Source organism: Ovis aries, chromosome 1, assembly GCF_016772045.2.
Source record: "Ovis aries strain OAR_USU_Benz2616 breed Rambouillet chromosome 1, ARS-UI_Ramb_v3.0, whole genome shotgun sequence".
Taxonomy (NCBI): Eukaryota; Metazoa; Chordata; class Mammalia; order Artiodactyla; family Bovidae; genus Ovis; species Ovis aries.
Window position 1 is genome coordinate 54,178,462 of NC_056054.1, and position 25,914 is coordinate 54,204,375.

General features: G+C 35.8%; 1 protein-coding gene across 11 annotated transcripts in view; it reads right to left on the reverse strand.

Annotated features, from left to right (window-relative positions):
* USP33 (ubiquitin specific peptidase 33) overlaps window positions 1-25,914 on the reverse strand; it is a 64,028-nt gene that overhangs the window by 17,843 nt on the left and 20,271 nt on the right. For 3 of the 11 annotated variants that reach the window (XM_004002094.5, XM_042249956.1, XM_060410988.1), the window contains 14 exons: window positions 25,375-25,506; window positions 25,114-25,167; window positions 24,636-24,698; window positions 14,690-14,842; window positions 11,880-11,982; window positions 11,074-11,143; window positions 9,957-10,070; window positions 8,798-8,876; window positions 6,718-7,135; window positions 4,381-4,521; window positions 3,079-3,194; window positions 1,786-1,958; window positions 1,591-1,685; window positions 915-948 (listed from right to left, as the gene is read on the reverse strand). In XM_004002094.5, the coding sequence (XP_004002143.1) occupies window positions 915-948; window positions 1,591-1,685; window positions 1,786-1,958; window positions 3,079-3,194; window positions 4,381-4,521; window positions 6,718-7,135; window positions 8,798-8,876; window positions 9,957-10,070; window positions 11,074-11,143; window positions 11,880-11,982; window positions 14,690-14,842; window positions 24,636-24,698; window positions 25,114-25,167; window positions 25,375-25,455 (1,694 nt within the window). In that variant the 5' untranslated portion in view covers window positions 25,456-25,506. The remainder of the gene's footprint in view (window positions 1-914; window positions 949-1,590; window positions 1,686-1,785; window positions 1,959-3,078; window positions 3,195-4,380; window positions 4,522-6,717; window positions 7,136-8,797; window positions 8,877-9,956; window positions 10,071-11,073; window positions 11,144-11,879; window positions 11,983-14,689; window positions 14,843-24,635; window positions 24,699-25,113; window positions 25,168-25,374; window positions 25,507-25,914) is intronic. The other 8 variants (XM_060410992.1, XM_012174117.5, XM_060411006.1 and 5 more) reach the window with 6 other exon arrangements.

Here is a 25,914-nt window from a genome sequence, read left to right on the forward strand (position 1 = left end):
ATGAAGAAGACCAATAGCTGTAGATCAACATTTCCCTGGGTTTTTGACAAAAGCCATAAGCTTGTATTAGGAAGATTTTGTATCTTATTAGGAGGCCTTTATTTTTCTATTAGATTCAGAAAAATTTTCTAGTTCATTCTACCTCAAATGTATTTGCTTTCAATTCTTCATTTTTCTTTTCTAACTCATCACCAAGAAGACTTAAAAGCCTAAATTTTTTACAAGATAGAAAAAGGCAGCTAGTATAGATATAAAGAAACAAAATCATACTTTTTGTTTTTCAAATAGTATGACGCTTTTTATTGTTCATATTTTACTTAGTTTTTAACTGGAGGATAACTGCTTTACAACGTTGTCCTGGTTTCTGCCATACAACTTGAATGAGTCATAATTATAAATACAACCCTTCCCTCTTGAGCTTTCCTTCCTCCTCAAATCCATACTTTTCTTATCTTTTTTTTTTCACTTGGCCCTCATATAGCAGGTAACATTACAGACAATATAACCTTTCTGAATTTTACATAGACTTGAAACTATGTACCTTTACAATCACTTTCACTTCTTAAATCTAGCCTTTACGGTGAGAAACCAGAAGAGAATACTGCGTTATTTATGATGGCAGAATTAACCTAGGTAATAAAAATGCACATTATATATCCTAGTATATATTTATAATATATACGGAAAATGTTTTCTTTGCAAAATGACATACTTACCTTACTTATCTCCAAATACACTGTCACATATTCACTAAGCCTATTAAATTTGTTAAATTTTTAACCTTGGATTTGCTTTACAGAATAGGTTTCTTCATTTTTACTAGGACAAATCTCACCTGTCCAATTCAAATAACCAAGAAAAATATCATTTAAAATACAAAGCATGCAATTAAAAGCATTGCCAATGACACTTACTTTTTGCATTTTTCACAACTGTACATATTGTCACCTGAGGATAGAACAGATCTGGTTATTCCTCTCCAACTAAAAGCAAGCTATTTTCTTTTGATTTTGCAGTTCTTTGAGTTTGTCACGCTGATCCCGTAGAACAGTAATGCACTTTTCAGTCTCTGCTTAAGTCGGCATATTAACCTTGCCTACAACACCCTTCACCTCCCTCTTGTTTTCAACCCAGAAGGCCCATCTCAAATAACACTGCGCCCATCTCAAATAACACTGTTTTATTCACTCAACAAAATTCAGACTGCGTATTGTATGCTGAAGCAAGGTGCTGGCACCTCAAAATAGTGAAGGATTGGATTTAAACACTACCGAGAAATTCAGACTAATTCAGATTCACAGTCTTTTGTACTGGCTGAATTTTCTCTTTTCTCAATCTCAGAGCAGATTTAACACACTTCAAATATTGTATTGTCTAGTACTATAGGAGTTTGTATCAGTTATTTCAAGATATTACTTATAATATTTATGTCGTCATGACAGATGCTGGCACTGTGGCAATATGGGCAAGCACTATTTAAGCTGCCTCCAAATTTAGCTTTTACGAATACATTTCATATTTAGTCCTACTAATATTTTAGCTCATTCACAACAGTTTAACCATAGATGAAAACTATTTTGTATTTCTTACCTTTTAGTTCATCTCTGGCAAAGAAGGCAGCAAGACAATCTTGCAAGGTTACTATTGGACCCCAAAACCAGCTAGGGACACATGAGACAACAAACCTGAAACATCATTGACAGAAAAAAGAAAGGAAATGTTCTGCCAGTACAGCAGAAACAGCGTTTTAACAATGAACTAGTAACAAAGAAAATGCACACATACCTCTTCACATACTCCATGAAAAAAGCTATCCACCCTTGTGGAGCATATGCTTCGCCACATGATCCTGCTTTGACTATAGATGTTGGATGACTTGATGAATGCAGCTTAGCAAGGTCTTCCTTGCCAGGAATCGGCAAGGACAGATCTTGAAAGGTCTCGAGGGTTACAGACACCTAAAATTGTTTTGTGTTTTAAGAATGGGATGAAAATAATCCAGCACAAACACCTGAGGACAGATTTTAGACGGCAAAGATCCAAGCAAATTATAATAAGGAAAAAAACCAAAACACCAAACTGCTTTTTATAGTAGTAACAAAGCAAAAATAGTAACAACTAAAGCAAAACTGCTTTGTACCAAGAACTGTTCTAAATTTAATCTTCACACAAACTATAACTACTAACATCCCCATTAGTCGAGAACACAGTGGTAAATAGAAGTACCTCATACCCAGCCACTGTAGCTTGAGGTTCAAACTGTTTATCACTACTGCATTTATTTTTGAAAATGACCTCTAGTGATAGTTATTCAGTGTAGTTTAAAAAACAAGATGCAAAACCTAAACAGCTGAAAATATTTCAGGATAATTCTATTTAAATGACTGATACCAAAATAGACTATTGAAAACCCTTAGATTTGACTTAATTCTAACACAATAACAGAAAACCTTCTTGGGGTTATTTCTTAATTTTGAGATATGTCATTTTACATTTAATTATATTCATCACTATACTGAAGCAAAACCATTCTTAAAACCTCTAAGAAATTCAGGAATTTAGAGGTATTATTAAAAATCTCATGATGATATTAATTTATGCTCTTCTGTATACACCTGATACTATTTTTATTATCTGAATCCAATCTTAACATGAGAAAATATTTACAAATCATACAACCAAGTGAGATGATACATTCATAGCCTTGTACAAGTCAGTAACAACTGTTTCCTACTAATTTCATCAGCCTTGGGAGAATATGCATGTGTTTCAAATTCTGGTTCCTGAGCAACATACTCCTTTATTTGTGACCAGAGACGAAGAACGGAGTTAATTCTTCCTACTAATGTATGCCTGTTCAATGGCAAGTCAAGACCCATCCTTAAAAAAGTATGCTGCTTTACTTCCAAAAAACAAGTTCTACTCTTAGAATCAATTTATACTTATGCAAACACCTGAAATACATGTATAATCATCAACAGCAAAGAGAAGGAATTAAAACTACTCACACCATCTTGTCAGTTTTTTAAAAAGCATTTGAAAGAAATTTCCTGTGTATTATAATCCTCACATACTCACCCTGTCACAAGTGAGACACTGAACTGAACTAATGATTGTTCCATCAAATATGTCTGAAATAACACTTCGGTATTTCTTGTGCTGTTTTTTTCTCTTTGGAGATAATGCAGATTGAACTAGGATTGAAAAACAAGTACAGAATAATTTTTTCTTTTAGAAATCAAAATAGTTCCTTTACACTTTTTCTGAAACTATTAACAGCAAAATTACTCTGCTGAAAAAAATCTGTCAAAATACCATTCAAGAGCACTACCTAAAGAAAACACAAAAAACAACCAAAAATCCTCAAAGAGAAACTGTGATGAAATAGAAAGGGTTCAGTCTCCCCATCTTGACTTCAACCAAAACAGTTTTGCTTTTACTTATTTGTTGTTGCTTCCAAGTAAGGCTTTATTTGAAGAAAGGATTCTATTAAGTTTTTTAGAGGTCTTTATATATTCTAGATACAAGTCCTCTGTCAGCTATGTGATTTACAAATATTTTCTCCCAATCTTTTCATTCTCTTAATAATTTTGCCAAAAAAGATTTTAATTTTTTTTATTTATGGATCATGCTTTTTATGTCTTTGATGTCTTTAAATAATTCTAACACAAAGTCATAAAGACTCTTTAACTTCATGCAACATTAAGCATAAAACTAACATAAAACCCAATCATCCTACATCCAGGTGTTTATCCTGAACAAGTGACAATTCATGTTCATACAGAAACTAGTACATAAATATTTATTTGTAACTGCCAAATACTGGAAACAAATTCAAATATCCTTCAGTGAGTATATGCACTCACTGAGTTCAGTGTATTACACAGCATAGTCACACAATGAAATATTAAGTAACAAAAAAGGACTATTCAGACATGTAATGTGACTGTATCTCAAATGCATTAAGCTAAGTGAAAGCAGCCTATTTCAAAAGACTATGTTCTTTATGATTACATGTATATGACATTCTGGAAAAGGAAAAACAACAGGAATAAAGAACAGATAGGGCTGGGGCTTTGGGAGGGAATGGAATAGTACTATGGATGAAACAGTACTATGAGGGACTTCTTTGGGGAGCTGGAACTGTTCTACACTGTGTTTGTGGTGGTGGTTCTAACAATCTATGCATGCGCTGAAACTCAGAACCCTATGCCAAAAGAGTAAACTCTGTCATACATAAATTTGTGCCACACACACAAAAATATTTTAAATCATGGCTGTATAAAATGATGCTGTCAATTTTAAAAAGCCTGAATAATATTTCATAATTGACACTTTAAACTATCAAAGCAAAGGAACCTGAGTAACTGAAACTTCTACCTTTTTTGTGTGTGGGTGGCAATCCTGGCCACAAATTGCCTGATTTAGGAGGGCTTGCTGATAATCGTGGATTAACACCTTCATTTGATGGGAGGATCTGTGGTGTAGACAGGTCATTCAAATGGACATCAGTAATATATTCTGTAATATTTAAAATTTGTATTATTACCTTAAATAGTAAAATTATTCCACCTGTCAAAGAAAGCTTTTTTCATTTGAGATTTTGAACACAATTCACAGTAATAAATGTCAGGTGAAGTACACAACAGACATTATGCTTGCTAAGTGAGTAACAGTGATTTTCCCCCTAAGAGTTCAATTAATGTTCATAACACATTACTGTTGTAGGGAATACAGAAAGTGTGCAGTGGAACTATAAAGCGGAAGAGGACTGTATTTGTCCTAATTTAGTATTTAAAAAACTAAAGCAAATTGGGGCAGTTTTTAGAAAGCTTTAAAACCATATGGGAGAAAAAGAGATTATCTTCCCAAACTAACATAGTAATCAAAATCTAGGAAGAAATTTAGGCATGAAATAATTATAAATTATTTTATTCTTACTGTAATAAAAGGAAATAAAACCCTCTGTCAGAAAAAACATCTTTTTTTGAGAATTAAATTATGAATCAAGAAAATATAAGTGCTGTGAGAGCTATCTTGATTTGCTGTTGGATTCCTAGTATATAACATATGTTTCATGGCGAGAGACTGCTAAAAAAGCATTTGAGTGAAGAAAAGAGAAGTGTACATAACAGATGCTGAAAAAGAATGATTTCAGAGATTTTTCCAGATAATGCACAAGAAATGACTTTTATGACTTTCACAGAGGCATTTCTCATTATTATCTCAACCATGATTAAAAGTAGACTGATAATACTAGGGGAAGAAAATAGGAGGAGAGGAGGAGACTCACTCTAGGACTTTTAGAAGGGAATAAAGTTAACACAATCTAGGTCAGGGAAGGTCAGGGATTAGCAAATGATCCCTACAAAAGACCAGATGGTATATATTTTAGGTTTTGTGTGTCATATATCATCTTTGTTACATTTTTTAATCAGAAAATGTAAAAGCTCAGAACCCTGATCTAGGTCATCAATTAGTTACTAATTGTAATAGACTTGTTATGGAACAATAAAGAACTAGTAGGTCACTTGATTAGGTTTTTCATGAGGAAAGGCTAGATAGCAGACGCTAAGTCTTTCAATACTGATATTTTACGTAACTAATGATTAAACAACTTCTAACCACATCTAGACTTCTAAACATTATGTCAGTATAATCAAGGGGCCTGACACATTTTCTTGACTAGAAGGCATTTATGCACTGCACACAAGTATTACTGCACAAGTATTAATGCACTGAACCACGAGTATTCCCGTGGTTAAGGAAATATCCTTCTTCTCCAGAAAAAAGTTGTGTTCATTCAAAAACCTTAGTAAATTTAGTACTGCCCACTATTCAGTAGTTATAGAAGATAAATTTTTTATGTTCCTTGTCTCCCATTTATTTTAAGATCAGAGAATCTGAACCTCTGACGGTTTGATTTTATGTGCTTTGGAGAATTAAATACCACATTAAGCTAAGACAAGTTAACCCAAGAAAAAATAAATGTAAAATGCAAAACAACTCAACTCTCTTTCATTTGGCCACTTGCTCTTTCTCAAAAGAAGAGTGACCAGTACTGTGGTATAACCCTATCAAAACAGACTTCATTGTAATACATTACACTCCTATGCCAAGCGCACACCAAATATTTTGTAACTGACATGACTCCAATGACAGCAATCTAAATCTAAGAGTCTACAATTTTGATTATTTTGCTCTTTTACAAATCTGCTTTAAATGACACCAACTTAATACTCACATGCAAATAGTACTAAACTCTACTAATTAGATCACTCCAGTGTCTTGCCTGGAGAATCCCAGGGATGGGGGAGCCTTGTGGGCTGCTGTCTATGGGGTCACACAGAGTCGGACACAATTGAAGTGACTTAGCAGCAGCAGCAGCTACTAGTTAGAAAGCGCAAAAGTAACATCTATTTAATTCCCTCTTTTATTTTTTGGCTGTACCACGCAGCATGTGGGATCTCAGATCCCCAAACAGGGATAGAACCTATACTCCCTGTAGTGGAAGCACAGAGTCTTAACCACTGGGCTGCCAGGGAAAGTCCCTCCCTACTTCTTTAAATTAGTATGGCTGAACTATAAGGTCACAAACTGCACACAAAATATTAATTTTAGAAAACAGTAAAATTACAAATATAATCTTGAACACATATCTTGCACCCTTTGTCCACAAATGAAACACTATCATTTGCAAATTATAAAAATTGTCACCTGAAGCTCTGCTGTGTATTTGCACTTTGACAGTTTCCTGGTTGTTCAAATCAGCTGTTTCAGATACAGAGTCTCTATCTTTATCTAATTCTCCTTCAGAATTTACTTTATTAATCTTGTTGCACATCTTCTCTTTTTGCCAGTCTTTTGACATTTCTGAATTGTTCTCATCATCCTGAATTAACATTGTTGTCTCATTATTATCTTCAGAAAAGCTTCTAGAGCCATTTTCATTTTCAGCTTTATCACTGCTGCTACAAGATTCGCAGGACTGAAAATCTACATCTGATTGGCTCTTGTCTTCCTCCATAGTCTCTTCAGTCATTATAGTTTGAGGATCCTCTTCTACTTCCATGACTTGTTCTTTCAGTTCTTCATGAAGCAGATCCATTAAACATCGAAGGAATTCTTGAGCATCCTATTATATGTAAGCAACACAGATAGTACCATTTCATTAAAAACAGTGTATGCAGAAACTTGAGAGAAAGACTTGAGAGACAAAACGTGGTTAGCAATTGATTTCTACATGTGTAGCATTACAGTGTGGACATACAACTTCACAGAACATAGGGCACTGGAGGGATAGGATGTTCTAAGTTCTAAAAAGTTAAAAAACAAAAAAAAAAAAGTTAGAAAACAAAATTAACGAAAAACTGAAGATGTATTTCAAGAAAAACTAAAAAAAAAAGAACAAAAGGCTGAAGATGATCTGAAAGTAGCTTTAGTACTGCTGTTACTGAAAAAAAAACTTGAGGAGTAAGGTGTAAAGAAAATGTGGATTTATCTCATCAGACAATAAGAATTCAGAGAGATATCAAATTCAAGTATGTCTGGCTTAAAATTAAAGCTTTATCTAATTTTGTACTATATCTCAAAATCCTCGATCAATCTAGAATGTTTATCAAAAATACAAATTCATAGCCCCCAAGTTACATCTACTAAATCAGTGTCTGTGATCCAGGAACTTTTCAAAACAAATTTATGTATTAATTCTTTGGCTGTACCGGGTCTGAATCCACCTGCAATGCAGGAGACCTCCTGGATCAGGAGGATCCACTGGAGAAGGGATAGGCTACCCACTCCAGTATTCTTGGGTTTCCCTTGCGGCTCAGCTAGTAAAGAATCTGCCTGTAATGAGGGAGACATGGGTTCGATCACTGGGTTGGGAAGATCCCCTGGAGAAGGGAACGGCTACCCACTCCAGTATTCTGGCCTGGAGAATTTCATGGGGTCCATGAGAAGTCCATGGGGTTGCAAAGAGTCAGACACAACTGAGAGACTTTCACTTTCACTTTTTTCTTTCACTGGGTCTTAGCTGAGGCACTTGGGACCTTATGTGAGATTAAAAAAAATTTTTTTTTTTAATTTTTATTTTTACTTTATTTTACTTTACAATACTGTATTGGTTTTGCCATACATTGACATGAATCCACCACGGGTGTACACGCATTCCCTAATGGGAGTTTTTTTTTTAGTTATAACATGCAAACTCTGCTGCAGCATGTAGGATCTAGTTCCCTGACCAGAGATCAAATCTGGGCCCCCTGCACTGGGAGCACACAGTCTTAGCCCCCGGACCACCAAGGAAGTCCCTATGATACAGGAATTTGTACAAGAAAAAGTTAATAGGGAACAGGTATTTCTTTGAAAAAAGGAAACATATGTGAGGATTAGGTATTAACGTGAAAAAATATTACATAAAACAACAATAATTGAAACTGCCACTGGTATCAATTTAAAAAAATTACAGGTCAATGAAGTAGATTAGAAAGTCCACAAATAGACCTATTATACATTAATGTAAGCACAAAAATTAATGAAGAAGAAACTTTTAAAAATAGGTTAAGAAAATTCTTAAAATCTGTTGTTTGCTACATTTGTTAGCTGAGTGAAAAATTAAATTTGGATCATATTGTAATGTGAAATAAATGACAGTATTAAAATATTTAATTATAAAATACAGAAAATATAAGTAAAAATTTATCTCTGGATGCACAACTTTTCAAAGCTAAAAGCACTAGAAAATACTGGCATATTTACACACCCCCAAATTTAAAATTTCTAAGCAATAAAGACCTACCTGCTGAGAATACCCCCGAAATGTTGGATTTACAGTTTTAATTCCTTGAAACAGAGTAGTAGGCACAACTGATCCTGGTCTGAGGAAGAAAACATTTTTAGGAAGAAACTTGTGATTTTTAGTTAGTTAGTTTTTTTTTAAGTATCCAGCAATTTTTTTTTTTTAATGTATTTTTGACTATGCCTTGTAGCATGTGGGATCTTAGTTTTCTGACTAGGGAATCCAACCCTGCACTGGAAACTGAGTGTCCTAACCACTGGACGACAAGGGAAGGCTCTAATTTTTATTTTAGAAATGAGAATTCAAAAATTCAAAGAGTCAAACTGAAAAGTGTTCACGTTTCAAAAAATCATTCAAAGTGGCCCAGTATTAAGCTTCAAAAGTTCATGAAAATAGCTTAGTTTTTATATTTAAGCTATAATTTATTCCTCTCTCCCCTAAAGAAATGACTATGCTCTACCATACGATTTTTCAAAAAATACTAGTTACTTAAAATAATATTTTAATTACTTAAAATTCCTGGAAAAATTAAGATAAGGATACCTAGTACACTACCTAAATAAAAACTTTAAACCAGTTATCAAATACCCATGAAAACAAAAATGAAAAGTAAACCATAAGAGATTTAATCATCTAGAACCCCGTACTATGACACTTCTGAAGTTTAGTAAACTTTCAAGAATATCAAGTTCATAGTTTCAGAGCAAAGAAACTTAAACATAGCAGTTAAGCTCAAGTTCTAGGTACAGAGTAAGGAACTTGGAAACATTAGAGCCAGGTAATACCCAATAGGGATAAATGACTAAGAGTTGTAATACAAAAAACTTTATAGCAGACAGTTACTCTTCTAATGCTACACTTAGAGCAAATAAATATAAGGAGAAAAATAAACATTCTTATATATCTCTATGGTCTGATTTTAGCATTGTGAGAATGTCTACAAAATTCAGACGTGTAACAGCAACTGCAGAAGTTCAACATTTTATCTCCAGTCCGGATACTTCAATTGGATGTTCACTGTCAAATGTAATGTGGCCAAAATTGAATGCCTCAATCTGTTTCTCCTCTACTTTTTTACATCTCTATAAATGCACGTGCAAATATTTACAATATTCAGTTTAAAATATAATAAAAGAAAATAAACATAATAGGTACATACCTGCTTTTATGCCAGAGCTCTGTCATTAGTTTGAGATAACTTTTACAAATAGCTGGTTTCTTATCTGTTCGAGCCAGTCCTCCACAATCAAGAAAAAACTGTGTCAAAGGCGGGCTAGTTTTAAAAAAAAAAGGAATTTTAGAATTGAGTCAAAGCTTAATACTGATTGACTTCTAGCCATTCACTGAAGTATGACAAATAAAGCACTGTATCTATTATTTCTTTGCTTCCTTTTACAGCTTCACATTCATTTCCTCATTATTTTGCTGAGCACATCAGCAGATTTGACCCACAACATTAGAGTCCTCAACGCTGTCAGATCACTTTTCTACTTTCGTTCTTTACCTCTCTGGCAACTCTTTCCCCTCTTTATTATTTTTTTCTGCTCTAATCAGGTGTCTAAATATTAGGGTTCATCAGAACTTGATTCTATGACTTTCCCTCTCTTCCCTGGGTGATCATCTACAGAACATTTCATATTGCATCTACCTCCTTCACAGGACTAAGATTGAGGGAAAACAAACAAACAAAAAAGCCTAACTGCTTTATTAGAGACTTTCCACCTATAGAAAAATATAAAATATTTTCCTAGGATCTCTGAATGAAAAGTGATCAGAAGAATTAGTTCAAGCTCCTCCTTTTCTAGATGTAAAAACAAACAACTTCCTCAAAGACGCACAACTCCCTAGGAGCTAAGCCAGGACCAGCACTCTTAGGAAACCACAGGCACAGAGTAGTAACCCTATGGGGACAACAATGGATTATGTCCCAACGCAGTTTGTTGCTTACTCTACCCAAGGAGTCAATTAACAAGAAAGAGGAAAACTTTTTCAGGAATATTTGTACATTTAGGTTTTAGTTAATCCAGATAATTTAAGTGAAGGCATTTCATGTGTTGAGAGGGGTGAGGAAGAGGTACAGCAAGGGATTCATGGAATCCAGTTGGCTAGGGAGACTGAATATAATTATTAACTTTCCAATATTACTATTAAAGTATATTTCTTTATTTTCCCTCTCTCACTTCTCTTTTTTTTCTAAGCATACTACAGCATCATAGTTTTCTGCTCCAAGAATAACTTTAAACAACTATACTAACAAAATTAATTTCTCTACTTACCAGTTAGAAAGAGCCTGCAAAGCTGCATTCATATAACAAGTATTTCCAATATTTTTCAAACCTGTGAGACCTATTAAGAAAAATTATGTTATGTCATCATTCAATAATCCAATGACTCAACTTTATGAGTGTTCACTAAGTATATAACTAGTTAATTATTATGGTTCCTAAGCTATGGTAGGGAAATACAAAATACATTATAAAAATACAAATAGCAGCAACTTGAATAACTCAAAGAGGGGTCAGACTTACACCAAAGTGATAATTTTCAGAAAATTATTTAGATATACTCTTAATGGGCTAAGATTCCCTTATATGAATTATAAAACAGAAAAGTTTGTACAAAACTATATATACAGATAGTTTATATTGTGGGCTTTAGTAAACTGATGCCAGAGAAACCAAGTATCAAAACTGTCAGTTTGCTTTTTTTCACAAATAATAATTTTCCTAGGTAAAATTTCAGTTTTTAAATAATACAATTACTTGATTGATTTCTTACAATCAAATATTGCCAACTAGCATTACTTTCACTCATGCATCATTAAAAACAAAAGGATATTTCCTTGGTATTTTCAAATGATGCATAATGCAGTGAATTTAAAAAATTAGAACTTAAAATGCTCCTTAATTAATTATATAAACAGGTGACTTTTTTTAAAAAAGCATTAACAAATAGCTTGGTTCCTAGAATTTATTTTTATAATTATCTTATCACCTCGACTTTGAAATTTTCACAATACAGTTCCCTAAAGAAATGGGCAATGGCATACAAAGGAATGTGTTATATAGGAGAATTATTTTACCTCTTGCCTTAAGTTCATCTTCTTCTTCTACTTCTATATCCAGGTCATCAAAGACAGCAACCAGAGGAGTTTTTAATGTTGTGTTACTGGGTATTTTAAAATCCTTGATAACAGAAAAGACAGCAGGCTTAAACAAATTCTTAGGTTAAATTTTTACAAAATTTTTCACTCAACTGATCTGTAGACTTCTATAGTCTGTCCTCTCCCGATACTTCTTACTGAAGTTATTTTGCATCCTTTTATGCATACGAAATAGTTTTAAATATTTTCTAAAGTTCCAAAATTAATTCCTGAGAATTGGATTAACTCAAGAGTTTGCAACTGGTGACTTGCTGGTCAAATGCCAGTCCATATTATTTAAATAAAAAAACCTTTTTTTTTAAAGGCCAAAAACCCAAACAAAAGCAAAACTTTTGAGCTAACACTTTAAACATTGGGAGAGCTCACATAAAAAAATCAAATTTCGCTGCTGCATGACAAAACCCAACATAATATTGTAAAGCAATTATCCTCCAATTAAAAATTAAAAAAAAAAAACTCAAAAATTTACAAGTTTTCTTCTAATAGAAGAATCTCAAAGTACATTGCACCCAGTTGGCAAAGTTCCGTGGGAGGCTGAAATTGAATAGCAGAATGCAATTCAGCACATGCTCTGGTTCTCAAACTTTACAGCCTATTCTTCTTCCACATGACATGCATATTTTATACTTTACCTTCCTGGCATTTGTAGATACTAGACATTTGGGAAGGCCCATATTCTCACTTGGTTGTATTGAAATACAGAGAAGTAGAACAGTTTTTCAGAGAAGGCAAAGGCACCCCACTCCAGTACTCTTGCCTGGAAAATCCCATGGACGGAGGAGCCTGGTAGGCTGCAGTCCATGGGGTTGCTACGAGTCAGACACGACTGAGTGACTTCACTTTCACTTTTCACTTTCACGCATTGGAGGAGGAAATGACAACCCACTCTAGTACTCTTGCCTGGAGAATTCCATGGACAGAGGAGCCTAGTGGGCTGCTGTCTACGGGGTCGCACAGAGTCGGACACGACTGAAGCGATTTAGCAGCAGCAGCAGAACAGTTTTTAGAAAAAAATCATTCAAAATCTTACCTCCTAGAATACGGTTTGAAAAATCTTAATGACATTTGACTGATTTCCAATACTGTTAACATGTAATTAATGCTCTAATGAACTGGGTTCAAATAGTCTATAAATTTTATATCACTAAAGAAATCTGCACAAATAACTTTTTCTTCTGAGCAATTTCTTTAACAACAAGATCACTGGGAAGTTGTATGAAGTTAAATTCATGTCTTTCATGTGTCATAAAAATAACTCACCAGAAGTTATTTACAAGCTATCAGAAAAGTATCAGTATTTTTATTCAACCAGATTCAGTATTCATTAAGGGGTTGCACTGGGTCTTCGTTACTGTGCAAAGGCTCTCTCTAGTTGTGGTGAGCGGGGGCTACTCTTCCTTGTGGTGCTTGGGCTTCTCATACCAATGAAGACCCAGTGCAACCAAAAATAAAATAATAAATGAAAAATAAGTTACATATATATTGAAAAGTCACTTCTTAAAAAAAAGAGTTGCAATTGTAATCTATCAGGTATAAATGGCATTTTCGTTAGTTAGTGATGATTATTTTCTTGATGTGTGGTTTTTTTTGTATTTCTTTTTTTGTGGACTATCTGCACTTATTCTTTGATTAATATAAACTGTTATCAGTTCCTCATGTGATTAAACTTTCAATTATCACGTTTTTGTTAATAGTACAAGAGGGTACACACAAACTTCTTTTCAAACTACCATGCCATTAACAAAACCAAAAAACGTATTTCTGGATGATAAATAGGTATCAGGGGAGAAATAGTAATGATGATTTATGAACTAGAGTCATTCAACTGTGAAACTAGAAATGCAACAAGTATACCTTGTCTAAAATCTAGTCACTTTAGGTTATATTATATGTGAGGCAAACAAATTTATTATCACAAATTCCTACCATCAGAATGTAATACAAAGATACAACAGAAAAAATCTTAAGAATTGGCATCAAAGAACACAATTCTAGAAATACACTGTAATTTGTATAACCCACAGGGAAAAAACCCCATTGACGTGTTAACTAAAACAGATCAAATGATGATTAGAGTAAGTAGACACCAACTACTCTTATTTTTCCATGTCCCTCTCCTATTTTCTTCTCTGGGGCACTGCAAGGCATGTGGAATCTTGGTTCCCCAATCAAGAATTGAATCCATGCCCCCTGCAGTGGAAGCACGGAGTCTTAATCACTGGGCTGCCATGGAAGTCCCTCCCTTTCCTATTTTTATAGAACTTGAAAATTCTCAAAATTAAGTGAGCAATCTTTGCAAGTTCACACATATTTTGTAGTCAAAGACTGATATTAAGTTTTAATATATTCTATCTGGTTTTCAACAAATTAGTAAAACATTCACAATAATAGACATGGGAGTGCAGCAGGGAGGGAAATGAGGAAAAGATAGTTCAATTAGGGCCTATTAAAGAAGGCCCATCATCTCTCCTAGAGCCAGATGCTTAAGTTTTTAAAACCTATAAGGTGCTTTTCTATTTTTAGACACGTGTGAGATTCAATTTTACCCTAATCTATCATTCCACAAAAGAAAAAAGGCCAGATTCTCATTTGAAGAAAAAAGGCACATTGTGGAAACCTGGTAAAGTAAAGATGAAGTAGGGTTCTTTAAAATTTCAGCTACATGACAAACTCTGAAATTATTTTCTGAAAGTATTTAATATTTCAATTCCATGGATTTAAATTATTACCTGTACGCCATTTTCTTGTATTTGGTGAAGTGGTTTTACATGAGGTAATGAAGGCTGAGTTCCTAATTTCCTATCCAAAAATACTTCTTTGCTGCAAGCATAACACCATACTCGAAGAGTGGTAAGGTTCACAGTTAGATAATGCTTTGTCTCCTGAATAATTTCATGAGAGAGAGAGAAGAGGAATCATAATTAGTTATAGTTGAAAGCCTTTCAAAAGATCATAGAAGATAAACTGCTGGCCTTTAATGAATAACAATATATTCAAAAGAGAAGATTTAAACCAGAGCACCAAATAAACAATACTTAGATAAACCCCTACTGTTAAAGCATAGCGAATAGTAACAATATCCAAGCCTACTACAAAGATTATTCTACTATTTTCACCACTATTCACTATAAAGATAAACAAAGAGTTATTATGAGTCTGCTTTGCAGTTAGCAAGTAATTATAATACAAGAAAATTGACAATAGCAAATTAAGTATTCAAGGACATCAGAATGGCAAAAGAATACAAATGACATGAATTAAAGCACAAAAGGCCTCAAGCAATAGTGAATATATAATCTTGGATATGTGAAATTCTTGCCTTTCTCATCTGGAGTTCTGTAAGACAATAATGCCCTACAGAAAATGATTTGAGTAACCATTTTCTCAATTCTCCCAAGAATGGCACATAACACCACCATTCTAGATCCACCAAAGAGAAGTAAATTAATTAAGTATGAAGATGCCTAAGAGTCTTAAGTAATTTTCTTGAGGAACCCTGTCAGGAATACTTGATGCTGCAGAGATAAATATAAATGAAAAAGATGGTTCATTCTCAAGAAATGTATAGTTTGGAATGTGAGCTCTATCTAATCTGTAAAAGAAGCATGCCAGAATTACACACGAGCACCAAACCACCAAGGTGATATAGACAGGAGACTCCAGTAAGGAGGATGTAGAGAAAAAGGTAATATGAGTTGAGCCTTGAAGTCAGTCAGGCCCTGTCATAAGCCTAGACTTCTAGTCTTGACTTCAACTTCCACATCCTCCTAATATTTCCAGTGATCACCTCCATACACCTGGAGGTACATTTTTTTTTTTTTTGGAAAAAAAATTTTAATATAAATTTATTTTAATTGGAGGTTAATTACTTTACAATATTGTATTGGTATTGCCATACATCAACATGAATCCACCACAAGTGTACACATGTTCCCCATCCTGAACCCCCCACCCTCCTCCCTCCCCGTACCATCCCTCTGGGTTGTCCCAGTGCACCAGCCCCAAGCATCCAGTATCATGCATCGAACCTGCACTGGCAATTAGTTTCTTATATGATATTACACATGTTTCAATGCCATTCTCCCAAATCATCCCACCCTCTCCCTCTCCCTCTCCCACAGAGTCCAAAAGACTGTTCTATACATCTGTCTCTCTTTTGCTGTCTCGCATACAGGGTTATTGTTACCATCTTTCTAAATTCCATATATATGCGTTAGTATACTGTATTGGTGTTTTCCTTTCTGGCTTACTTCACTCTGTATAATAGGCTCCAGTTTCATCCACCTCATTAGAACTGATTCAAATGAATTCTTTTTAATGGCTAAGTAATACTCCATTGTGTATATGTACCACAGCTTTCTTATCCATTCATCTGCTGATGGACATCTAGGTTGTTTCCATGTCCTGCCTATTATAAACAGTGCTGCAATGAACATTGGGGTACATGTATCTCTTTCAATTCTGGTTTCCTTGATGTGTTTCCCCAGCAGTGGGATTGCTGGATCATAAGGCAGTTCTATTTCCAGTTTTTTAAGGAATCTCCACACTGTTCTCCATAGCGGCTGTACTAGTTTGCATTCCCACCAACACGGTAAGAGGGTTCCCCTTTCTCCCCACCCTCTCCAGCATTTATTGCTTGTAGCCTTTTGGATTGCAGCCATTCTGACTGGCGTGAAATGGTGCCTCATTGTGTGTGTGTTTTTTTTTTTTAATTTTAAAATCTTTAATTCTTACATGCATTCCCAAACATGAACCCCCCTCCCACCTCCCTCCCCATAACATCTCTCTGGGTCATCCCCATGCACCAGCCCCAAGCATGCTGCACCCTGCGTCAGACATAGACTGGCGATTCAATTCTTACATGATAGTATACATGTTAGAATTCCCATTCTCCCAAACCATCCCACCCTCTCCCTCTCCCTCTGAGTCCAAAAGTCCGTTATACACATCTGTGTCTTTTTTCCTGTCTTGCATACAGGGTCATCATTGCCATCTTCCTAAATTCCATATATATGTGTTAGTATACTGTATTGGTGTTTTTCTTTCTGGCTTACTTCACTCTGTATAATTGGCTCCAGTTTCATCCATCTCATCAGAACCGATTCAAATGAATTCTTTTTAACGGCTGAGTAATACTCCATTGTGTATATGTACCACAGCTTTCTTATCCATTCATCTGCTGATGGACATCTAGGTTGTTTCCATGTCCTGGCTATTAGAAACAGTGCTGCGATGAACATTGGGGTACATGTGTCTCTTTCAATTCTGGTTTCCTCAGTGTGTATGCCCAGCAGTGGGATTGCTGGGTCATAAGGTAGTTCTATTTGCAATTTTTTAAGGAATCTCCACACTGTTCTCCATAGTGGCTGTACTAGTTTGCATTCCCACCAACAGTGTAGGAGGGCTCCCTTTTCTCCACACCCTCTCCAGCATTTATTGCTTGCAGATTTTTGGATCGCAGCCATTCTGACTGGTGTGAAGTGGTACCTCATTGTGGTTTTGATTTGCATTTCTCTAATAATGAGTGATGTTGAGCATCTTTTCATGTGTTTGTTAGCCATCCGTATGTCTTCTTTGGAGAAATGTGTATTTAGTTCTTTGGCCCACTTTTTGATTGGGTCCTTTATTTTTCTGGAATTGAGCTGCATAAGTTGCTTGTATATTTTTGAGATTAGTTGTTTGTCAGTTGCTTCATTTGCTATTATTTTCTCCCATTCAGAAGGCTCTCTTTTCACCTTGCTTATAGTTTCCTTTGTTGTGCAGAAGCTTTTAAGTTTAATTAGGTCCCATTTGTTTATTTTTGCTTTTATTTCCAATATTCGGGGAGGTGGGTCATCGAGGATACTGCTTTGATGTATGTCGGAGAGTGTTTTGCCTATGTTCTCCTCTAGGAATTTTATAGTTTCTGGTCTTACGTTTAGATCTTTAATCCATTTTGAGTTTATTTTTGTGTATGGTGTTAGAAAGTGTTCTAGTTTCATTCTTTTACAAGTGGTTGACCAGTTTTCCCAGCACCACTTGTTAAAGAGATTGTCTTTAATCCATTGTATATTCTTGCCTCCTTTGTCAAAGATAAGGGGTCCATAGGTGCGTGGATTTATCTCTGGGCTATTTTGTTCCATTGATCTATATTTCTGTCTTTGTGCCAGTACCATACTGTCTTGATGACTGGCTTTGTAGTAGAGCCTGAAGTCAGGCAGGTTGATTCCTCCAGTTCCATTCTTCTTTCTGAAGATTGCTTTGGCAATTAGCGGTTTTTTGTATTTCCATACAAACTGTGAAATTATTTGTTCTAGCTCTGTGAAAAATACCATTGGTAGCTTCATAGGGATTGCACTGAATCTATAAATTGCTTTGGGTAGTATACTCATTTTCACTATATCGATTCTTCCGATCCATGAACATGGTCTATTTCTCCACCTATTAGTGTCCTCTTTGATTTGTTTCACCAGTGTTTTATAGTTTTCTATATATAAGTCTTTAGTTTCTTTAGGTAGATATAGTCCTAAGTATTTTATTCTTTTTGTTGCAATGGTGAATGGAATTGTTTCCTTAATTTCTCTATTTTCTCATTATTAGTGTATAGAAATGCAAGGGATTTCTGTGTGTTGATTTTATATCCTGCAACTTTACTATATTCATTGATTAGCTCTAGTAATTTTCTGGTGGAGTCTTTAGGGTTTTCTATGTAGAGGATCATGTCATCTGCAAACAGTGAGAGTTTTACTTCTTTTCCAATTTGGATTCCTTTTCTTTCTTTCTCTGCTCTGACTGCTGTGGCCAAAACTTCCAAAAGTATGTTGAATAGTAGTGGTGAAAGTGGGCACCCTTGTCTTGTTCCTGAAATGCTTTCATTTTCAGGAGAAATGCTTTCAATTTTACACCATTGAGGATAATGTTTGCTTTGGGTTTGTCATATATAGCTTTTATGATGTTGAGGTATAGTTCCTTCTATTCCTGCTTTCTGGAGAGTTTTTATCATAAATAGATGTTGAATTTTGTCAAAGGCTTTCTCTGCATCTATTGAGATAATCATATGGCTTTCATGTTTCAATTTGTTAGTGTGGTGTATTACATTGATTGATTCATGGATATTGACGACTCCTTGCATCCCTGGGATAAAGCCCACTTAGGCATGGTGTATGATCTTTTTAATGTGTTGTTGGATTCTGATTGCTAGAATTTTGTTAAGGATTTTTGCATCTATGTTCATCAGTGATATTGGCCTGTAGTTTTCTTTTTTTGTGGCATCTTTGTCAGGTTTTGGCATTAGGGTGATGGTGGCCTCATAGAATGAGTTTGGAAGTTTACCTTCCTCTGCAATTTTCTGGAAGATTTGAGTAGGATAGGTGTTAGCTCTTCTCTAAATTTTTGGTAGAATTCAGCTGTGAAGCCATCTGGACCTGGGCTTTTGGTTGGTGGAAGATTTCTGATTACAGTTTCAATTTCCGTGCTTGTGATGGATCTGCTGAGATTTTCTGTTTCTTCCTGGTTCAGTTTTGGGAAGTGGTACTTTTCTAAGAATTTGAGCATTTCTTCCAAGTTGTCCATTTTACTGGCATATAATTGCTGATAGTAGTCTCTTATGATCCTTTGTATTTCTGTGTTGTCTGTTGTGATCTCTTCATTTCTAATTTTATTGATTTGATTTTTCTCCCTTTGTTTCTTGATGAGTCTGGCTAATGGTTTGTCAATTTTATTTATCCTTTCAAAGAACCAGCTTTTGGCTTTGTTGATTTTTGCTATGGTCTCTTGTTTTTTTGCATTTATTTCTGCCCTAATTTTTAAGATTTCTTTCCTTCTACCAACCCTGGGGTTCTCCATTTCTCCCTTTTCTAGTTGCTTTAGGTGTAGAGTTAGGTTATTTATTTGACTTTTTTCTTGTTTCTTGAGGTATGCCTGTATTGCTATGAACTTTTCCCTTAGCACTGCTTTTACAGTGTCCCACAGGTTTTGGATTGTTGTGTTCTCATTTTCATTTACGTTTCTATGCATGTTTTGATTTCTTTTTTGATTTCTTCTGTGATTTGTTGGTTATTCAGCAGCGTGTTGTTCAGCCTCCGTATGTTGGAATTTTTAAGTTTTTCTCCTGTAATTGAGATCTAATCTTACTGCATTATGGTCAGAAAAGATGCCTGGAATGATTTCAATTTTTTTGAATTTAACAAGGCTAGATTTATGGCCCAGGATGTGATCTAACCTGGAGAAGGTTCCGTGAGCACTTGAGAAAAGGTGAAATTCATTGTTTTGGGGTGAAATGTCCAACAGATATCAATTGTCTAACTGATCTATTGTATCGTTTAAAGTTTGTGTTTTCTTGTTAATTTTCTCTTTAGTTGATCTACCCACAGGTGTGAGTGGGGTATTAAAGTCTTCCACTATTATTGTCTTATTGTTAATTTCCCCATTCATACTTGTCTTACATATTGCAATGCTCCTATGTTGGGTGCATATATATTTATAATTGTTATATCTTCTTCTTGGATTGATCCTTTGATCATTACGTAGTGTCCTTCTTTGTCTCTTTTACAGCCTTTGTTTTAAAGTCTATTTTATCTGATATGAGTATTGCTACTCCTGCTTTCTTTTGGTCTCTATTTGCATGGAATATCTTTTCCAGCCCTTCACTTTCAGTCTGTATGTGTCCCTTGTTTTGAGGTGGATCTCTTGTAGACAGCATATATAGGGGTCTTGTTTTTGTAGCCATTCAGCCAGTCTTTGTCTTTTGGTTGCGGCATTCAACCCATTTACGTTTAAGGTAATTATTAATAAGTATGCTCCTGTTGCCATTTACTTTATTGTTTTGGGTTCGAGTTTATACACCCTTTTCGTGTTTCCTGTCTAGAGAATATCCTTTAGCATTTGTTGGAGAGCTGGTTTGGTGGTGCTGAATTCTTTTCCGTAAAGCTTTTGATTTCCTCTTCATATTTGAATGAGATCCTTGCTGGGTATAGTAATCTGGGCTGTAGGTTATTTTCTTTCATCACTTTAAGTATGTCTTGCCATCCCCTCCTGGCCTGAAGAGTTTCTACTGAAAGATCAGCTGTTATCCTTATGGGAATCCCCTTGTGTGTTATTTGTTGTTTTTCCCTTGCTGCTTTTAATATTTGTTTTGTGTTTGATCTTTGTTAATTTGATTAATATGTGTCTTGGGCTGTTTCACCTTGGGTTTATCCTGCTTGGGACTCTCTGGATTTCTTGGACTTGGGTGATAATTTCTTTCCCCATTTTAGGGAAGTTTTCAACTCTTATCCCAAGTATTTTCTCATGGTCTTTTTGTCTTCTTCTGTGACTCCTATGATTCGAATGTTGGGGTGTTTAACACTGTTCTGGAGGTCTCTGAGATGTCCTCATTTCTTTTAATTCATTTTTCTTTTTTCCTAATTCATTTATTTCTACCATTCTATCTTCTACTTCACTAATCCTATCTTCTGCCTCTGTTATTCTACTATTTGTTGCCTCCAGAGTGTTTTTGATCTCATTTATTGCATTATTCATTATACATTGACTCTTTTTTATTTCTTCTAGGCCCTTGTTAAACCTTTCTTGCATCTTCTCAATCCTTGTCTCCAGGCTATTTATCTGTGATTCCACTTTGATTTCAAGATTTTGGATCATTTTCACTATCATTATTCAGAATTCTTTATCAGGTAGATTCCCTATCTCTTCCTCTTTTGTTTGGTTTGGTGGGCATTTATCCTGTTCCTTTACCTGCTGGGTATTCCTCTGTCTCTTCATCTTGTTCATATTGCTGAGTTTGGGGTGGCCTTTCTGTATTTTGGCAGTTTGTGGAGTTCTCTTTATTGTGGAGTTTCCTCGCTGTGGGTGGGGTTGTACAGGTGGCTTGTCAAGGTTTCTTGGTTAGGAAAGCTTGTGTTGGTGTTCTGGTGGGTGAAGCTGGATGTCTTCTCTCTGGAGTGCAATGAAGTGTGCAGTAACGAGTTATGAGATGTCAATGGTTTTGGAGTAACTTTGGGCAGCCTGTATATTGGAGCTCAGGGCTGTGTTCCTGTGTTGCTGGAGAATTTGCATGGTATGTCTTGCTCTGAAACTTGTTGGCCCTTGGGTGGTGCTTGGTTTCAGTGTACGTATGGAGGCATTTGATGAGCTCCTGTCAATTAATGTTCCTGGGAGTCAGGAGTTCTCTGGTGTTCTCAGGATTTGGACGTAAGGCTCCTGCTTCTGGTTTTCAGTCTTATTTTTACAGTAGTCGCAAGACTTCTCCTTCTATACAGCACCACTGATAAAACAGCTAGGTTAAAGATGAAAAGTTTCTCCACAGTGAGGGACACCCAGAGAGGTTCACAGGGTTACATGGAGAAGAGAAGAGGGAGGAGGGAGTTAGACGTGACCCGAATGAGATGAGGTGGAATCAACAGAGGAGAGAGCAGCTAGCCAGTAATCACTTCCTTATGTGCACTCCACAACTGGACCGCTCAGAGATGTTCACGGAGTTATACAGGGAAGAGGAGAGGGAGGAAGGAGACAGAGGTGGCCAGGAGGATAAAAGGGGGAAATGAAAAGGAGAGAGACAGATCCAGCCAGTAATCAGTTCCCTAAGTGTTCTCCACCATCTGGAACACACAGAGATTCACAGAGTTGGGTAGTGAAGAGAAGGGGTAGGGAGGAGACAGAGGCAACCTGGTGGATAAAAAGGAGAGTCCAAAGGGGGAGAGAGCAGTCAAGCCAGTAATTTCGCTCCCAAGTAAAAATGGGTACTGAAGATTGGGTTCTTAAAGGTACAAAATTGATAACAAAACCAAAAAGCAAAGATTAAAAATCTAGAATAGAGTTTGGAATTTCAAAAATACAATATTAAAGAAAAGAAGAAAAAAAAAGCAAGAAAAAAACCCAAAGTCACAAAAATTATAAAATATATACATATATGAAGTTTGCTTTTAAAAACAGGGTCATTTTTTTTTTTTTTGCAAATAGTAGGTTATAAAAGTGAAAAATAAAGGAGTAATAGAGGACTTAAAATTTTTTTTTAATAAAAAAAAAAAAAGAATGATCGTAAAAATAGCAAAAATATATCTAGGACTTTCTCTGGTGTTGCTGTGTGTATTGTAGGGTCAGTTCATTTTCGGATAGTTCCTTGGTCCGGCTTATATTTCTCAAGATCTATAGGCCCCTTCCTATGTAGTCGGCACTAAAGACAGAGTTTTAATCTATTGCACCTGTCACTTCCAAGGCAGTTCCCTCTGTTTTAACTTCTTCTGTTTGCTGGTCTCTTCAGTGTCTGATTTCCGCCCTGACACAAAGAGGGCAGTGGTGGACACTTTTTTTAGGCTCACTTGTTCAGTCACGCTGTGGGGAGGGAGGGACACTGCAAACAAATAACACTGGCATGTGCTCGCAGTGCCTCAGCCACACTGGGCCTGCCCCCACTCACAGTGCATGTGCCCTCCCTGCCCACACTGCTCAGGCTCTAGGTTGCTCCGCCGGGAACCGTCTGAGGCCAGCCCTGGGCTTCATGCATCTCCCAGGTCTAAGCCGCTCAGGTTCAGGCACTTGGGTAGTCCTCAGAGGCACAGACTCCGTTGGGCCTGTGTTTTGTGCCCTTCCCAGGTCCAAGCAGCTCAGGCGATGAGGTGTTTGGCAAGCGTGGTCGCTGCGATTTATCACCTCCCCTGTCCCTGCCGCTCGGTTTCCCGGATGTACAACCAGTGCACCTTCTCAGGCAGATGTTGACTGTCCAGAACCCCAAGAAGTCTTAGCAAAGAAGCCTGCTTGCAGTTTGGTAGATAATGTCTCTCTGGGGCTGCGACTGCCCCCTTCTGGCTCTGGCTGCCTGTCACCGGAGGGGGATGGTCTGCAGCCGGCTAGTTCTGTTCAGTCCTTTGTTCTGTGCGCTGGCCTGGCGGTGTCTTAGAGCTTTTCGCATGGTAGCTATCCCACAGTCTGGTTTGCTAGCCCAAGTTAGTGCACTCAGATGGCCCTCGGGGCATTCAGGCCAGATCCTTACTCTAGGAAATGCAGCCTGCGCCTCCCTGCCCAGCCCCCGTTTGCTAGTGGCGGGTGCAGGTGTCTTTGCTGCTTTTCCGCCGGGAGAGTTACCACTGGGCTCTTAAATCTGCAGGTTTTAATTATTTATTTATTTTTCCTCCCTGTTATGTTGCCCTCTGTGCTTCCAAGGCTCGCCACAGACTCAGCAGTGAGAGTGTTTCCTGGTGTTTGGAAATGTCTCCCTTTTTAAGACTCCCTTCCCAGGACGGAGCCCCGTCCCTACCTCTTTTGTCTCTTTTTTGTGTCTTTTATATTTTCTCCTACCTCCTTTTGAAGACAATGGGCTGCCTTTCTGGGTGCCTGATGTTCTCTGCCAGCATTCACAGTTGTTTTGTGGAATTAACTCAGCATTTAAATGTTCTTTTGATGAATCTGTTGGGGAGAAAGTGGTCTCCCCATCCTATTCCTCTGCCATCTTAGGACCCAGAGGTACATTTCTTAAATTACTGCTCTTTTAATTATCACCTCATATTACCTAATATTGACCTTTCCAGCAATTCCTGTCCCCACCTTTTTATAAGCTAAGATTTAACTCATTGTTTATTAAAAAAGAAGAATAAAGGACAAAATTTTGAATGACAACTTGAATAAATAATGTTGTATTTGTTTTTCTTTTTCCTCAGGCTATATTTTAAAAATCTCTGGCATGAAATTTTTCTGTATACATACCTGAGAATGTATGGTGCTATGATCCACTTGTGACTCACCACAGCCAACATATGAACACCTATTCTATAAATATATAAAAAGGAAAATAAGGCATTTTATAATATGTAAATTTATAATAATAAGCATTACAATTACATTTACAATGAAGTTCTGATCACATTTTAACTTTAAGATTAAATGACTTCCAAACTTAGTTATTTTAACCAAAAGGTACCAGGCACAAAAGAACATAATCAGAATACTTTTAAGCTAAAAGATATGTCACCTCTAATAAAAAGTGTGAAATATTTTAGTGATTTATTAAACTCTGCAAAAAACATTGTAAGTTAATACCCAAAGTGTAAAGTTTAATTTTTATTATCAATAACAATCTTTTTAAAGTATGTTCATTTATGAAATCCTGTGTCAAAAAAATCTTCTAGTTCACCTTATTCAGATATAAATTTTTATAATATCAAACTTTTGAGAAGACACATACTTCCAGGCATGCCCAAAGGTTTGGTCCTCTGACTTTACAATCCTGACAAGAACCCTGTGAGAAGAAGATCGTAGAGATAACATCACCATTCCATTAACATGGCCAAACACATACATTCATTAATATCATACATAAAAATTTGGATTCATGAACACAGGATATTGTAGTAATTTATTAAAAAAAAAAAGAAACCCACATGTTTGGTTGAGAGAAAAATGAATATGGCTTTTTAAAGGAAGGGAAAAAAGCCCTCTATCTTACATGAGATTTTTGTATTAAATCTTCTTTAGTTATTTCACCAACTGAATCCAAATGTGGACAATGACTTCGAAAAGATGACATTTTGTTAGAAATGTTTTCCAGTTTCTCAAGGCTTTCCAAATGAGGTAACACCTACAGAAAAATTGACCAGAAAAGTTAATTTTAAAAGTGCTAATATATGAAAAATTATTAAAATAAAAGGTAAAATAAGCATATATGTTTATAAGTTTGTCCTACAAAAGTATATATTTTCAAATACACTGAACCTATTCTCACAACTGAATTTCACAACTGAATTTTGTAGTGCCCTACAAAACTGTATATTCTCAAATACATTGAGGTTATTTTCACAACTCAATTTCAACACTGGAAATTTACCTACTAATAAATAATCATGTTATTAAAATTGACACTTGTGAGTCAATGCAAGTTTGTTCCTCCACTACTTTTGCTGTTTTTTCCCCTTCTCCAAGTTCAGTTTTTGAGGTAGATGAAAGGGAAAAAACATCAGGTTATTTAAGTATTTACATCCCCTATTTT